At 46.4% G+C, this 17,703-nt stretch overlaps 1 protein-coding gene across 1 annotated transcript in view; it reads right to left on the bottom strand.

Annotated features, from left to right (window-relative positions):
- LOC308296577 (uncharacterized protein) overlaps positions 1-17,703 on the bottom strand; it is an 86,923-nt gene that overhangs the window by 51,305 nt on the left and 17,915 nt on the right. The window contains exons 2-4 of the mRNA XM_080739889.1: positions 7,937-8,311; positions 4,069-4,414; positions 2,607-2,943 (exon numbers count right to left, since the gene is read on the bottom strand). Of these exons, the coding sequence (XP_080596015.1) occupies positions 2,607-2,943; positions 4,069-4,414; positions 7,937-8,153 (900 nt within the window). The 5' untranslated portion in view covers positions 8,154-8,311. The remainder of the gene's footprint in view (positions 1-2,606; positions 2,944-4,068; positions 4,415-7,936; positions 8,312-17,703) is intronic.

The raw sequence follows: 17,703 nt of genomic DNA, 5'->3' as shown, positions 1-17,703 counted from the left end.
TGAAAAGGTTTGAGCACCACTGACAGAGAAACAGGTTTTTTCAAAAAACCTTCGAAGGATTTGAAATATTCAAAGACGATCTTTTCACGATAAAAAAAAAAATAGCAGATATACAAGTTTGTATATCTGCTATTTTTCAATAGTTAACCCACAAAATAACGCGTAATAATGCGTTCCCAGTCTAAATGGGTTAAACCCCCTCCCCCTATGAAGAACATTCATGGGGGGGGGGGCCGCAGTGAATCCTTGTACCCAGGGCCCAGAATTTGGTTGCGACAGCCCTGGTTGCACCTGTGCTGGTGTTTATTATAAATGGACCCCGGTGGAGTTGAGAAGACTGGGTTAGTCTGACACCTTCATTCATCTGAAGCTTATACACCTTCATCTCTCTCTCTCTGTCTGTCTCTGTCTGTCTCTCTCTGTGTCTCTGTCTCTTTCTGTTTCAATTCAATTCAAATGGCCTTATTGGCAGGAGAAAAACATACTTTTTCTCTGTCTCATTCTCGGTCTCTCTCTCTCTCTTTCAGTCTCTGTCTGTCATAAAAGCATAAAAGCGGTATGAATCAATGTGTGTGTGTGTGTGTGTGTGTGTGTGTGTGTGTGTGTGTGTGTGTGTGTGTATATATATATCAGGTCGTGCACGTCACTGTGCCGCTGCCCTATTTATAGTCCTGTTTACGCAAATGAATGCGCTGCTTGGGTTTCACCATGGAGACAATACTTCACTTGACCTTATTACAAATTTATTTTATTATTATATACAATTGTGTTTACATGATCATCCCTATAGGGCAGGGGTCTTCAACAGGGGGTCCGGGACCCCTAGGGGGTCCTCAGAGTTACTACAGGGGGTCCTCCAAATCTTTGTGTGATAGAAACTTTTTTTTCCTTTTTTTTATAATAACCACCTGAACCCTCTGAGAACTTTAGCCAAAAATAGCAGATCTACAAGCTCACAACGCCTCGCAGCGCGAGGCGTTGTGAGCTTGTAGATCGGCTATTATCGTCAAAAAGCTTTGGTGTAGAGGGGAAAAAGAGCAGACCAAGTACAGAGTGAAAAGTCAAGTTTATTAAATATTGACGGTTCAAGTGGTTAAATATCTGAAAACACAAATTGACATGAATCCAAAATACACTGATGATTGTGCTGTCAAACAATGAAACTATATCTGGGGGTCCCTGCTTCATTTCTCTCTCAACTAAGGGGTCCTTGGCCTGAAAACATTGAAGACCTCTGCTATAGGGAATATACGTAGGCTCACTAATAAGTACTGACCTAAAACATAAGAAATGTTGGACAGTTATTAATAGGGATGGAGCTTGTTAATGTTTATTGATAATGAGCACCTTATTGATCCTGCTTATTGAGCCAGGCTTTTATCGAGCCAAATATTGAGCGTTTTCTAATATTTTGTGGAAAGATAATGTGACGGCAAATTCAGAACATACAGTAACTGGTATCTTTTTTTATCGGCCAGTCATTAAATATCATTAAAACAATCATTCATTAGTGTTAAATGGATTTATATTATGAATAGTACTGTAATAATTTCTTGATCGCCTCTTGTCTTGATTGTTTAAACATGACGTCATGGGCCACTCTGCTCAATAAGAAGCTTGATAAGCCCAAAGCTTATTGATACCGGGTACCCAATACATTTGTTATTGGGTTATCGAGCTACCCTTGTTTAGGGCTCCATCCCTGGTTATTAACAACAACCCTAGACTAAATCTATGACTGTTTAACAAACACAGCATTCACATGATATTGAGGTAACTTGTCGTACATGCTCATATTGAGGTAATTGGTACACGCTGTGCTTCGCTGGGATAAAATGCGCATATTAAACGTTTGAACTGTTCCAACGACATGAGCTAGATCAGTTTGCATGTTTATACTGCAGACGCTCTGGAAAACAGCAGACAGAGATATGGGCGTTTTCCTTGTTTATTTACCATGCGAGCGGACGGAGCTTTGGTTTTTGATCACGCCTACTACCTGTTTCTTGTTGGCAACCGGATCTGATTTTGATCAGATGGAGATCATTGCGATAAAAAAACTATTTGCTAGTCAATGAATTAACACTGATCATAAAACTGTCGGGCAAACACCTTATATGACATGTACCCAACTTGACACATACCACCAGTAAGACTCCCTAATCGGGAGATACGCGACCGTCACGTCGCATACACAAACTTCAGAAGGCAATGGTAGCCAATCAGGAGGGTATATGGGACATGGGACAGATCCATGTTGATGACATGACTTTAGAGATACTGTGTACCGCTTTGCATGATTCTAGGCCAAAATCTGTAGGAGCAGTGTCCAAAAATGTGTTTTGCAAAAATTGGCCTGATGGTGGCGCTAGAAGAGGACCATGTGAGAAATGAGATAGGGCCAACGGTACCAGAGATACAGTAAGTGTAGGGGCAAAAGTGTGACGTGACGGACAGACGGAGGGACTGACGGACAGAGGGACAGAGGGACAGCCGGTGGAGCTTTTCATAGTAACTGCGACCTGACGGTCGCAATAACACTCAACTTTGTGTTTGTGTGTTTGTGTGTGTGTGTGTGCGTGTGTGCATGCATGTGTGCGTGCTACCTGTTGGTTGACGGGGGCAGGTGCCGAGTCCGGGACGGGAGGGGGAGGCGTCGCCGACGACAACCGCGGCGACGAGGACACGGCAGGCGAAGACGCCGGCGGCGGCGACGTGGCGACGCGGGTGTGGCTCTCCCCCTCCTCCCGTGTCTGGGGGCTGTTGTTGTTGTTGTTCTCCTGCTGTCCTCCTCCGGCCTTGTCTCCTCCACCCTTGTCTCCTCCACCCTTGTCTCCTCCACCCTTGCCGCCTCCACCCTTGTCCCCACCTCCTCCTCCTCCTCCCGCTCGGTGGTTGGTCCGGACGGGGGTGGAGGAGGTCCTGGCTGAGGAGGTGGAGGTCCTGGAGAAGGAGTAGCGGGGTTGTTAAATGAAGTTCAGGTGGTTCTCAAATGTTTTAAGGCCACGCCCCATAAGCACCTAACTCTGAGCGTGTACAAATGGAACCAAATGGACACGTAAGGGTCCATTTGGTTCCATTTGTACCATTTGTAAAAGTAATGGTGGCCACACAAATTGACACTTGGGCCCAATTGGGACATTTCCACGTACTCACTTTTGTTGCCAGCAGTTAATGGCTGTATGTCGAGTTATTTTGAGGGGACAATACAATTACACTGTTATGCATGCTGTACTACACTGACTACTTTACATTATATCAAAGTGTCATTTCTTCAGTGTTGTCCCATGAAGAGACATCATTAAATATTTGCAGAAATGAGACGGGTGTACTCACTTTTGTGAGATACTCCTGGTATGCACACTACAGCATTTCATTCACTCATGCGTCTTCATATGAACGCTGGCAAAAAGTGACAACGCAATTGGACCTGCCGTTTTCTCTAGCCCATTTAGGCCTAGAATTATTGACTGCTTTAACCAGTGAAAAATAGCAGATATACAAGCTCACAGCGCGGCACCGAGTGCCGCGCTGCGAGCTTGTAGATCTGCTATTTTTGAAAAATCGTGAAAATTAGAATTTTGACCCGATTCTATAAGTGTCTTTTGAATCCTTCTAAGATTTTTTGAAAAGCCCTATGTTTCTATGTCAGCAATCTGGCCAGCCATCGTCAAAGAAAAGGTCCTTTTCACTTAAATGGAGCTCAGTTAGTCTGTTCTTGAGAGACTACTATGTCAGTGGTTCTCAAACCTTTTCATGTCAAGGACCCCCAAACTGATATGTATTTGGCTACGGACCCGCATCTCAAAATATCTAGTTCCAGGGACCACCCAGAAGCAAAATCTGAGTTACAAATGTTCGCTTTAAAAACACATATATTCAAAGATTTGCACACATTTTCACGATCTTTCAAAAATAGCAGATATACAGGCTCGCAGCGCGGCTGTGAGCCTGTATATCTGCTATTTTTCAATAGCTAAAGCATTCAATAATTCTAGGCCTAAATGGGCTAGAGACGGCTGTCGCCTAAAGAGAAGAGAAAAAGAAAAACAGAGCTATAATAACAACCTTGAGGAGGAGGAGCAGGAGGAGGAGGGCGTCCGTACGGAGGAGTAGGCGTTCCTCATGGAGGTGTGCTTGCAGACGTAGCTCTCCAGCATCTTGGGAGGCTTCTTGGTGCGCTTGGTGTTCTGCAGCGGGGGCGAGCGCACCGCGCGGACACCGCTGCCGTCGGCGTCGTCGGCATGGAGGTCAGGGGGACTCGGGGCGGGGACGGAGACGGGGACAGGGACCGGGACGGGGACCGGGACGGGGACGGGGGGCGGAGGCAGGTGGCTGGGGCCCCGCGAGGCCACGCCTCCCCTGCACCTCTCCTCGATCAGCAGCTCCAGCACGGCCCCTCGGTCTCGCTCTCCTTCGGGGATCAAAGAGACAGTCGATGGTTTATTATCGGTCACTCGCTCGATACAATAAGCAGTGGTGTAAAGTAACTAAGTACATTTACTTAAAGGGGAAGACCACCCATTTTCAATATTGAACTATGTCATTAATATACCTTAGAGGAGTTGTGTGGAAATAAAAAAAAAAAAAGTTCCCCCTCTGTGTTGCCTAGAACTGGAGGATTGATTTTGGGGTTTGTATTGTAAAGTACAATGTGTGATGTCATCAAGTTGTAATTTGCAATACAAACCCCAAAATCAATCCTCCAGTTTTAGGCAACACAGAAGAGGGGGATTTTTTTTATTTTTATTTCCACACAACTCCTCTAAGGTATATTAATGACATAGTTCAATATTGAAAATGGGTGGTCTTCCCCTTTCTTAAGTACTGAATTTCCAATACTTTAATTCTACTCCACTACATCTCGGATCCAAATATTATACTTTTACTTCACTACATTTATTTAAAACCTTTAGTTACTAGTTACTTTATAGTCATAGATTATAATATTATAAAACATACATAAACCACTTTAGCCCTCATTTATACCCAGCTATTTGAAAATAGCAGATCTACAAGCTCACAACGCGTCAAATTGCGACGTGTTGTGAGCTTGTAGATCTGCTATTTTCAAACATTTTGTACTTTTACTTTTTGTACTTTAACACATTCCCCGCCATTTAACAATACCTTCGTACTCTATGGTGCCTCTGGTCTCCATAGACTTCCATGTAATTCATAGTGCACGGATCATGCACACCCATGCCTAGATAATGCACCACGTGTGTCCACATTGCTCACAGCTTTCAAACAAAAAAATCCGAATGGAAATCCGTTCAGGCATTCATGAGATACAAGCCATTATGTTTTCCTAAAATGTAAACAAAGATGGCTGCCATGTTTGATAGATGGGGTTGTTATGGGGGTTAAACATGCAATTTCGCGATTTCTATCATGCCTACTACATTTTTGGGGGTCCAAAAAAAAATTTGAAAAAAAAAAATGTTTTGAAAAAAAAAAAAGTTTTTTTTCTTCAAAATGGCGGAAATTCTCGGGACTATCGGGCCTGGCAGGGAAAGACATTAAAACCAGTAAGACTCCCTAATCGGGAGATAAGCGACCGTAGGTCACTTATCTCCACAAATAGAGCAAAAATTTGTTTTTCCAAAATCTTCCTGAGCATGTTGATGACATGAGTGTAGACATACTGTGTAGTGATTTTCGTGATTTTAGGGCAAAATCTGAATCGGCCTCATGGTGGCGCTAGAGGGCCATGTGAGAAATGAGGGGTGGGGTCTCCGCGCCGCCAAGGCGGACGAATAGGTACCGGCCCCGGCTCTCCCGGTTGCTCCTAGCCCGAGTTACGGCATTTTATGTGAGCTGCAGTGGCAGGGGGTCCTCCACTGGGGGCGCCACCACTTTTGCATCCGTTCTGGAGCACCAGGAGTGGGTGGTCCCCGGGAATGCCCCGTGAGCAGCCCCGTTGGGGTGGTCATTTGGTAATTTTTGCACATGTGCTCATTTTTTACACTTGGGGGTCCCCGAGGGAGCTGGGGGTCCCTGGAGCTCCGGGGGTCCTTGGAGGTTGTAGTTTGGCAGGTAAGGAGTGTGTGTGCAAAATCTGGCATGGATCGGGGCAACGGTTGCGGAGATATGAGCAGGGCAAAAGTGTGACGTGTGACGTGTGTGACGGACGGACGGACGGACGGACACCTCGAGCAGCTTTCTGTAGTAAGTGCGACCTACGGTCGCAATAATCTCGGGACTATCGGGCCTGGCATGCAATGAGTTAAGTACATTTTAATGCCAATACTTTCATACTTTTACTAAAGTACATTTTGAATTCTGTACTTTTACTTGTAACAGAGTATTTCTATATCGCAGTATTGATACTTTTACTAAAGTAAAAAATGTGAGTAATGTTTCCACCACTGACAATAAGTAGGACTGTCATAATTATTACATAATCGTCTAATCGTAATTATTTGACATAATTGTCATAATCGTTTCCATGTTGAAAAATGTTGATATTTTTTCAAACATTTAAAGAAATAGTGGAAATAGCTGATCTTGTAGATCGGCTATTTCCACTATCAATGTTCTTTTTTAAGTATAAAGTTATCAAATATGTCAGTCATTTCTTTGTATATTTTTTGTGTCATATTTGTCATGTGCAACTTCAAAGCCTGCAAGCCAAACAAAAATGTCATTGTCACTGACAAAAACACAATTAAATCATTAATTGCAATTATCTGAGTGATAATTCATGTAAAATGTCATAATCGTGACAGCCCTAACAATAAGGCGAAATTACCCTTTTGTCAAGTCTGCATGCTTACAGTATTTGGATCCCACTGCAGTTCTTGGCCGAAAATAAGGACATTCTCCCTGCATTTTTATGGTGGTGGTAGTTTTAGTTTTGGTACATTTAATGCCCTACTATATGCTATATGTGTGTCACACAAAAGTAGAACAAATAGCTGATCTACAAGCTCAAAAGGCATCACCTTTTGAGCTTGTATTTTAGATGTATTACATTTTTGGGGTTTCATAAATATCGATCCGATGAAAGTATGAGTGAGATCTTGTGACTAAATAATAACTACAATGGACCCATTGGAATACCGGTTCTTTTTTTACATTTACTGAATAAATGGTTTTGGACATACAAGGTTACCACCAGATACCAGTGACAACTAGGGCTGTCACGATAATGACATTTTACTTGACGATGGATTGTCATACAGATAATTGCGATACAATTACAATAGAGGGTATTCGCCATTGATTTGCCATTCACTTTATGCACGCACATACCCTCTATTGTTTGGCTTTTAGGCAGAGGCGTCAATTGGGTATGGCAAGCTATGGCAGCTGCCATACCTTGGCTACATGGGGAAATAATAAAATGTACTGTAATCGTGCCTGTTGCTAAGGTATGGCAACATGTTGCCATACCTTAGATGTTTCTGAACTGACGCCGCTGCTTTTAGGACTTTTACAAAGTTGACAGATAAGACAAAAATGTAAATAGACAAAGAAATGACTGACAATGACCGACACCAATAGAGGGTATGTGCATGGATAAAGTGAATGGCATATCGAGTGGCAAATCGAGTGGCAAAGTGAGTTCAATGTCATTTAATGCAATCAGATAGGACTTTTCTGTTTGGATGTATGGGCTGTCAAGGCCAGATTTTTTTTTTTTTTTTTTTGCCATTCAGTAGGCGTTCCCGCATAACTTCCGGTTATGATGATGATGTCACACGCATACCCTCTATTAATCGAAATGAATGTATTATAGATGTGTTAATAATTAATAATGCATTCATATTTTATACTCAAAATATGTTACAAAATAGTGGAAAGATCCACTATTTTAGAAAAAAATAGTGGATCAAACTGTTTTCAACATGGAAACGATTATGGCGATCACGCAAAGTTAATTGCGATTATGTCAAATAATCCACGATGAGGCGGGTCGATCACACCATACCTTCTCTCATCCTCCTCTTCCTGCCGCTCACTCCTCCTCTCCTCTCTCCCCCCACCTCCTCCTCTTTCTGTTTGCCTCTCCTCCTGCCTCCATCCCCTGCTGCTCCTCCTCCGTTCTCCGCCTTCTCCCCTCCTCTCTGCTGCTCCTCCGGCCGATCCGCGGAGGGCGAGGAGGTGGCAGGAGGAGCGGGGACACCTCCCTTCGCTCTCTGGTCCATGGGAGGAGGAGGGGGAGGAGGTGGGGAGGAGAGGGGAGGCGCGCGGTGGGGCTGGGGGCCCAGTATAACTCTGTGGCTGGGGGGGACGGGGACGGGGAGGACGGGGTGGGCTCAGTGGGGCATCCAACCCAACGTCCTGTCAACTCTGCTCCTTAAAGCTGGACGGAAGGGAGGGAGAGAGGGAGTGAGAGAGAGAGAGAGAGAGAGAGAGAGAGAGAGAGAGAGAGAGAGAGAGAGAGAGCAGTGATGTCATTACGTGCGCATCCCGGTATCAAAAACTCATTCAAGTCGCCCAGGGACTCATTCATGTCATGGTCCTGGGGTCCCGGGGATGCGCCTCCATTGGAGTCCATGTTAAAATAATTTACCGGGTCGCGGTAAAAGAAAAACATTTTAAAATTCCACAGACACCACCATTGTTCATGGGTGAAAGCATCCTACTTTACCCTACGTTAACATAAATAAAATCCACGTAGAAAGTCTTAAACAGGCGATAGAAACGTCAATGTTTTGATTCCACCGACGTCCGATGCCATTTTGCGCGCCCGAATTCATTAGGGGCACACGTTTTAGTAGTTTTAGTAGTTCTAAGTTCAAACATTAGCCAAATTGTAAAATAAATATAAGAAACATTTTGAAAATAGCCGATCTACAAGCTCACAGCGCTCGAAAACATTGTATTGAGGACTCATAAAACTTTTCTGGGACCCATTTGAATGACCACCTGTGGGCCCCGGGACCCATTACATTGAAAACCTAGTAACATCACTGAGAGAGAGAGAGAGAGAGAGAGATCTCAGTGATTTAGCGAGAGTAACATGTCCCTGCACCTTTTCAGTGTTTTACTTGCACCATCAGAGCCAGGGGCATCAATTGGGTATGGCAGGGGTATGCAGCTGCCATACCCTGGGTCTCCCAGGGGGGAGAATACAAGTTACTTTAAAATATAAATCCATGAATGTCTCTTTGTCTATCTGTGCTGGTTATGTTGTTAAATTACATTAAAATAACTACAAATGCAAAATTTAACAAGGTATTATGATTATATTCTCCACACTTGTATTCTCCCCATCCTGACAGAATAGTATATTCCCAGGTTCCGCAAGTCAGCTGCACAGGTGCAATTCATTATTGTTAATTGTGGCACGTTTACTATATTATGCCAAGTTTAGCCGCACTTGAACAACTGTTCCAGACTGCCATATCCAGCCCAAGAAACCATAGAAATTTTGGGGGGAAAAAATTAAATGTACCTCTTAAAATAAATGTATCATGCCTGTTGCTAAGGTACGGCAACATGACTGGTGTCTTGCACGCGCGCGAAGGCGCGCGTGCAAGACAGTCATGTTGCCATACCTTAGCTTTTTCTGAACTGACACCACTGATCAGAGCGCGCAAGTAGCCTACTGCGTTTGTTGGCGTATCCGTCTATGTCTACGCCCGTAGCCAATCATGGACCAGCATTCCCGGAGACGTCACCATCAACAAGTGCAACCTGATATAAATAACAAAGCGCGCTCTGCTGGCTCATACATGGCCAAGAGTGCACAAGCCACAAGTTGGCACCTCGACAGAGTGCAGTCTAGTTTTCCTTATTTTCGCGGCAACAGAAACGCACCATGTGGCCAGAATGTAAACAAATAGCACATGGCCAGGTGGATGATCTTCTTCAAATACATGAATCTTATATTGGGGGTCCCTGGCACAAGATATGTGTGACGTGAAAACGGTTGTTTAGCCCAGAAACACTGCTTTAAAACAGTGTTTCTCAACCTTTTTACTGCATGTGTGAGGGGGTGGAAGTAGCGTTATCCTTTTTATTTTTTATTTTCTTTAATAATTGTTTGTTTTTACAATTATTTCCTTTTGTTTGAGCATGTTTTGTATAATTTCTCTAATATGTTTCGTTGTGATAATGCTATATTGCTGTCTCCCTCTAACAACCTCCTCTCTTTCCATGTGTGAGTCTGACTGCGAACTGATAGGATAACTAGACGCCGGTGCTGGCCAATGTATGGGGGACTGACGTCATGACCAGCCAATGGGCGGCTGGCAGAGTGGGAGGCGGCCCTTTAAGAGGAACGCCAGGCTCAGTCTAGGTTGACAAGCAAGGGGCGCAGACGTGTGTGTGGAGCAGGCTGAGGGAAGTGACTCAGGTGGCCGGCTGTGATGAGCAGAGAGACAGGCACAGGCCGAGCCAGGCAGTAACTGAACTGAACCTTATTGAACTAAAGTGCTAGGACCGAGTAGCGCTTTACCTTACAAACCCAGCGGATTCCAGACGGTGATCCGGGTGTCAGCGGTACCAGGCAGGGTCCGGCCATCCAGAGACGAGCGAGAGGGTCCTGACGAGCCGAACCGGCTACCCGGCTAACGAGAGGGGTCGTTGTGACTACTGTGGTGTCGTGTGAACTATTCGCAGCGGCAGGTCACAAGCCTGCCTGCGTGTGAGTATCCAATCCTGTACACCACTGTCACTAAAGTCACTGGCCTAGAGTTGAGCTGTATAGTCGTCACGACAAGGATACTGGCGTATTCTTTGTATTCACAGAACGGTGGACTAAAGACGTAGATGACCAAAGATGAGCTGTGTGCCGCTGTGTGTGCCATCCCACCTGCTGTAGAAGTCACTATTCCCACCTGCTGAAACGATACTCTGCCTATTATTTCATATCTGCTTAGTTATATAACATTTATTCGTCCTTAAATCTGCGCTCCTTGCATTATAATTAATTATCGTAATTATTATACTATTACGATTTGAGGCCTTAACGAGCCGGTACCCTAAACTAAGTGCACTTTAATTGTCACCAAGAACGTTACGATAAGAGAAAGAAGGGGGGTTTGAATTAATGTTTTATTGTTGACAGTGCTCTTATTTTTAGTTTTGTAGTTAGTTGGCGCCGTAGGATTTTAGGGTTCCCTTTTATTTTATTATTGTGTTTTTGGCGTGATAGAGGCCGCTGTAACCTAGTAATAAAGATTGTTATACTTTTCTAAACTGTCGTCCTGGTCATTCTCTCCTCATGATTTATATTGCTCTGGTGTTCCGTAAACGAACTTGTGTGTCCCTAAAGGTTGTGCCTTTTGTGCACTTATTTTCCTCTTTAAACGAGGTGGCGTTGTCGGAAACTTATAATTATACAATCTGCTAATGATAATACTTAATAATATACAACAAACCAAAAAGGTGTATTTACAATTATTTATTGGCAAATTCAGTAACAAGGTAATGACAAAGGTACCAGTTTAAACACTGGCGGTTAATGTGAGTTGGGCCACCCTTACATAAATTGGCGTTTGTAGCGGCAGGATCGGACACAGAGCAATATAGAGGAGAGAGTGAATAAGTGTGTAATTGTGAACTTGTTAATATGATGATGATGCCGGTGTATCCGGGCGCCCCGTGGCTGCCCACGTTTGGAGGTACAGAGGGTGAACTTAAGTACAGGGAATGGAAAGTACAGATTAAAGGGCTATTGGGGACGCAAGATGTTAATGAGGCTAAAAAGGTTGCCATTCTATTACAAACCTTGACTGATGAAGCTAGACGGCAAGTTAATGTGTTGGATGAGGGGGATCGAGATACTGTGGCCAAAATCTTTGCTCATCTAGATAACGTGTACAAGGAAACAATCCCTGTTGCAAAGGTACGCTCACAATTTTATAGTTGCGCACAGCGCCCTGGAGAGAGTGTCAGTGCCTTTATTCTGAGACTTAGAGAATTATTTTGTGGGTTGCGGCGTTATGATGCGACTACAGCCCCCTCCGAGGCCGTCTTGAAAGATCAGTTTCTTATGGGGTTAACTGAGGGCCCACTTGGTCAAGCACTGAGAATATATGCTCGACGCCACCCTGACGAAGACTTCGCCGCGCTGCGACAGGAGGCCTTGACGTTGGACACGGAACATGGAGGTACGCCAGCTACTGAAATCGCTTGTCATGCTATTAACCCCGTAACTGTCCCTGTGCCACCACAGACCTCTGCGTGGAGAGATGAGCTGAAGCGAGAAATAATGGAGGATGTCAAGACGCAGTTGCACGGTATGACGAAAGAGTTGATGAGTGAACTCCGACCGCTCATCCAGGCTGCCGCTCCTGCTGTGCGTCCCCAACCACCGCCGTCTGAGGCGTCCTATGTGCCACCTGCGCGCCGGTACGCGCCACCTCAGAGATATGAATGGGATGGAGAGGGGAGGCCCATATGCCGTCAATGCAAACGGTCAGGACATATAGCTAGATGGTGCACTACTAATCAGCCGTCGTTAAACTAAATCGTCCTGTTGCCGAGGTCCAGGCAACAGGAGTCCCCTTATCTGTGACACATACTCGGGCCAATGATGCATTTATCGGGCAATGCCCCATGATTAAAATAAAGATGGGAGGCGTTCACTTAAAAGGGTTGCTTGATACGGGGTCCCAAGTCACTTTAATGCAACAGAGCTTATTTGAAGAACACTTCTCTCAAACTGATTTAGGTGCAGGGCCACTTGTGTTTAAATTAAGAGCAGCAAATGGCCTTGACATACCGTACACTAGTTATGCGGTATTTGATTTGGAGCTAGAGGGAGTGCAAGTCCCAGGGCGAGGGGTCGTAATTGTTAAAGATGAACACTGTACGCAGCCCTTGATTATTGGCATGAACGTAGTGAGTGCATGCTGGCGTACACTGCTTAAATGGCCTGGGAGGGTTGCGTTTCCCCCGCGTCAAGCGAACGCGTTGTGGCGAGACGCATTCGCTGCCTGTAAAAGAGTTGAGGCTGTGACTAATGATGACGGGTCTTTGGGTTATGTGTGGCCCGTCAGTCGCCAAAGGATTCGGGTCCCCGCCCGCAGTGAAATGGTTGTATGGGGACGCACACGGCGGGGACCGGGAGGAACTGACTTTGAGGCTCTGGTCGAGGCGCTACCAGACATGAAGGAATTGGGGTTGGCGCGCGCCTTGGTTACGGTACGGGGCGGGCGGGTCCCTATTCGTCTCTGTAACCCCTTTCCTTATAGCCTGACGGTGAGGCGCTATCAGAAGTTGGGGAAACTGTACCCTGTGCATGATGCTGATGTTCGGGGAAGTCAAGATCTGAGCCTGTCCATGTCCGCTGATGGCCTGGTGGATGTTGCCCTGGTGAGCGCTGCGGAAGACGGACCCGTGCGCACCCTATCCCAAGAACTCGGTGGGCTGGCTGATCGCACTGACCTGCCCGAGGGAGAGAAAGAGGGACTGCAGTCCATGTTGCTGAGATGGGAAAAGGTGTTTGCTGTACACGATGAAGATTTCGGGCGGACGGACGCCGTGCAACACCAAATCCACACAGCGGGCGCCGCACCCATTCGTGAGCGACACAGGCCACTGCCGCCCTCCATGTACAAAGAAATGAAGGCCTTGTTAGGTGACATGTTGGCGAAAGGAGTCATCGCGGAGAGCTGTAGTCCGTGGGCCGCACCGATTGTGCTGGTTAAGAAGAAGGACGGCAGCTGGAGGTTCTGCGTGGACTACCGTAAGTTGAATGCAGTTACCCATAAAGACGCGTTCCCTTTACCTCGTATTGAAGAAACATTGACCAGTTTGACTAAAGCACAGTGGTTCTCGACTCTTGATTTGGCCAGTGGGTATTGGCAAGTAGGCATGGATCCACGTGATCAAGAAAAGACTGCCTTTACGACCCCACTGGGTCTGTTTGAATTCAAACGAATGCCCTTCGGGCTGTGTAATGCGCCTGCTACGTTCCAGAGACTCATGCAGCACTGTTTAAGTGGACAAGTAGCTGAGTCTTTATTAGTTTATTTGGACGATATTATTATCTACTCCCCTGACTTCTGTTCTCATCTACAGCAGCTGGATCGGGTGTTCCAGCGACTATGGAAGCACGGACTGAAACTGCGCCTTGATAAATGTAAACTGTTACAACGTGAAGTGCAGTTCTTGGGGCATGTGGTGGACCGGGAGGGAGTGCGCCCCGACCCAGACAAGTTAGTGGCGGTGCGAGGGTGGCCAATTCCAACCACGGTGCGGGAGGTTCGTGCATTTCTGGGTCTTGCAGGCTATTACCGCCGTTTTGTAGAATCATTCGCTGCTATAGCCCGTCCACTGAATAATCTCTTAATTGGGGTCCCCGTTGATAACAAGTCCTCACAGAAACCGATTATATGGACGGCAGAATGTCAAGCTGCTTTCGATGCGCTAAAAGGTGCCCTCACCCAAGCTCCGGTGTTGGCCTATGCTGACTATGAGGAACCTTTTGTGGTATATACGGATGCGAGCAACCGGGGGTTGGGTGCAGTGCTAGCCCAAATCCAAGATGGGAAGGAACGAGTTATCGCGTATGCGAGTCGTAGTTTGCACCCAACAGAACAAAATGATGCTAATTATAGTTCCTTTAAATTAGAGTTATTGGCCCTTAAATGGGCTGTAACCGAGAAATTTAAAGATTATTTGGCTGGGGCGCGGTTCACTGTATTTACCGATAATAACCCGGTGGCGCACCTCCAGACAGCTCGCTTGGGCGCTATCGAACAACGCTGGGCGGCCCAATTGGCTTCTTTTACGTTTGAGATTAAGTACCGGCCAGGCAAGAACAATGCTAATGCTGACGCCTTATCTAGATTTCCTGTAGACACCGGGGCGGTCGCGACGGTGGAACTAACGCCCGCAGCAGGAAATGCTGGCTGGGCTGGTGCTGAGTGGCTGCGAGCACAGAAGGATGATGAGGCTATCCAGGTGGTGACGCGGTGTGTGGAGAGGGGCATCCACCCTACGTTGACAGAGAAGAGGAGCTGGACGAAAGAGGCGGCCCAGCTGTTGCGCCAATGGACGAAACTGCGGGTGGAGGGGGGGATATTGTACCGTAATGTGACTGACCCTTACACCCAGGAAGAATATTTACAAGTTGTCTGTCCAGGTTCCAGGAGGAAGGAGGTGTGGAGAGAGATGCATGTGGCTGCGGCACATGCGGGGGTGGACCGGACGCTGGTGCAGCTCCGGCGGCGTTTCTACTGGCAAGGCATGGAGGGGGAGGTACGTCGTTTCCATGAGGGCTGTGTAAACTGTAGCTTACAAAAAACTAGGGTCGAGCCTAGAGCCCCTTTACAACCTTTCGAAGTCTCGTACCCCTTAGAAGTGGTGGCTATTGATTTCCTTACCCTGGGTCGACCTGCCGACACCTGTCAAAATATCCTTGTAGCCACAGATCTATTTACTAAATATAGCTGGGCCATACCCACGCGTGATCAAACTGCTCAGACCACTGTTCGGGTGTTATGGACCCATATTATACAGCCGTACGGTTGCCCCGCCCGTTTTCATTCGGACAGAGGCGCTAACTTCGAGTCTGCGCTCATGCAACAGTTATGTAATAATTATGGTATTACTAAGAGCCGTACTACGCCGTATTATCCAGCCGGAAATGGTGGCGTGGAACGCTGTAATCAAACGGTACTTAATTTACTACGCTCGTTGGACACTGATAAGCATGGCCGATGGCCTGAGCATCTGCCTGAGTTGATTCATGCGTATAATAACACTCCTCACAGCGCCACTGGCTATGCCCCGGCGTTTCTAATGTTTGGCCGCCATCTGCGGCGCCCTGTAGACGTGGAACTGGGAGTACAGCCTAGGCAGGACAGATTTGGGGTGGGGGACTGGGTTCAGCATCACCAACGGCGGTTGAATGATGCGTATCGCACCGCAGGGCAAAGGATGGAAAGGATGGCAGAACAGCGCAAGCGCATGTATGACAAGAGGGCGGGTATCCCACCGTTGGTATCCGGAGAGCGAGTGTGGGTGAGAAATCGGAACAGACAGGGGCACGGGAAGTTGGCTTCTTGGTGGGACCCAGAACCCTTTGTTGTACTAGAAACAGTGGGCGAAGCTGGGCTAGTTTATAGGATTCGACCAGAAAAGGGTGGGCGAGATCGAACGGTGCACCGTAATGCCTTGAAAGTCTGTGTAGCGCCTCCAGAGGTGCCCCAGTGTCCCGAACCGACACCCCAGCAGCCAGTCGTGGGGCCGGTGTGGCAGCAGTGTTATGGTTTTTTCCCCGTAGCTCAACGACGTTCAGGGCGGGCTAATTTTGGGCAGCCGCCCGTACGCTACAGCCCTGGTTGAGTTGGTCGCAGGGACTGCTAATGATTTAGTAGGGGGGAGTGTGAGGGGGTGGAAGTAGCGTTATCCTTTTTATTTTTTATTTTCTTTAATAATTGTTTGTTTTTACAATTATTTCCTTTTGTTTGAGCATGTTTTGTATAATTTCTCTAATATGTTTCGTTGTGATAATGCTATATTGCTGTCTCCCTCTAACAACCTCCTCTCTTTCCATGTGTGAGTCTGACTGCGAACTGATAGGATAACTAGACGCCGGTGCTGGCCAATGTATGGGGGACTGACGTCATGACCAGCCAATGGGCGGCTGGCAGAGTGGGAGGCGGCCCTTTAAGAGGAACGCCAGGCTCAGTCTAGGTTGACAAGCAAGGGGCGCAGACGTGTGTGTGGAGCAGGCTGAGGGAAGTGACTCAGGTGGCCGGCTGTGATGAGCAGAGAGACAGGCACAGGCCGAGCCAGGCAGTAACTGAACTGAACCTTATTGAACTAAAGTGCTAGGACCGAGTAGCGCTTTACCTTACAAACCCAGCGGATTCCAGACGGTGATCCGGGTGTCAGCGGTACCAGGCAGGGTCCGGCCATCCAGAGACGAGCGAGAGGGTCCTGACGAGCCGAACCGGCTACCCGGCTAACGAGAGGGGTCGTTGTGACTACTGTGGTGTCGTGTGAACTATTCGCAGCGGCAGGTCACAAGCCTGCCTGCGTGTGAGTATCCAATCCTGTACACCACTGTCACTAAAGTCACTGGCCTAGAGTTGAGCTGTATAGTCGTCACGACAAGGATACTGGCGTATTCTTTGTATTCACAGAACGGTGGACTAAAGACGTAGATGACCAAAGATGAGCTGTGTGCCGCTGTGTGTGCCATCCCACCTGCTGTAGAAGTCACTATTCCCACCTGCTGAAACGATACTCTGCCTATTATTTCATATCTGCTTAGTTATATAACATTTATTCGTCCTTAAATCTGCGCTCCTTGCATTATAATTAATTATCGTAATTATTATACTATTACGATTTGAGGCCTTAACGAGCCGGTACCCTAAACTAAGTGCACTTTAATTGTCACCAAGAACGTTACGATAAGAGAAAGAAGGGGGGTTTGAATTAATGTTTTATTGTTGACAGTGCTCTTATTTTTAGTTTTGTAGTTAGTTGGCGCCGTAGGATTTTAGGGTTCCCTTTTATTTTATTATTGTGTTTTTGGCGTGATAGAGGCCGCTGTAACCTAGTAATAAAGATTGTTATACTTTTCTAAACTGTCGTCCTGGTCATTCTCTCCTCATGATTTATATTGCTCTGGTGTTCCGTAAACGAACTTGTGTGTCCCTAAAGGTTGTGCCTTTTGTGCACTTATTTTCCTCTTTAAACGAGGTGGCGTTGTCGGAAACTTATAATTATACAATCTGCTAATGATAATACTTAATAATATACAACAAACCAAAAAGGTGTATT

The sequence above is a fragment of the Nannobrachium achirus genome (assembly GCF_963921795.1).
Source record: "Nannobrachium achirus genome assembly, chromosome: 2".
NCBI lineage: Eukaryota > Metazoa > Chordata > Actinopteri > Myctophiformes > Myctophidae > Nannobrachium > Nannobrachium achirus.
The sequence above is the reverse complement of the archived record's forward strand: the minus strand, read 5'-3'. Positions and strand labels throughout refer to the sequence as shown.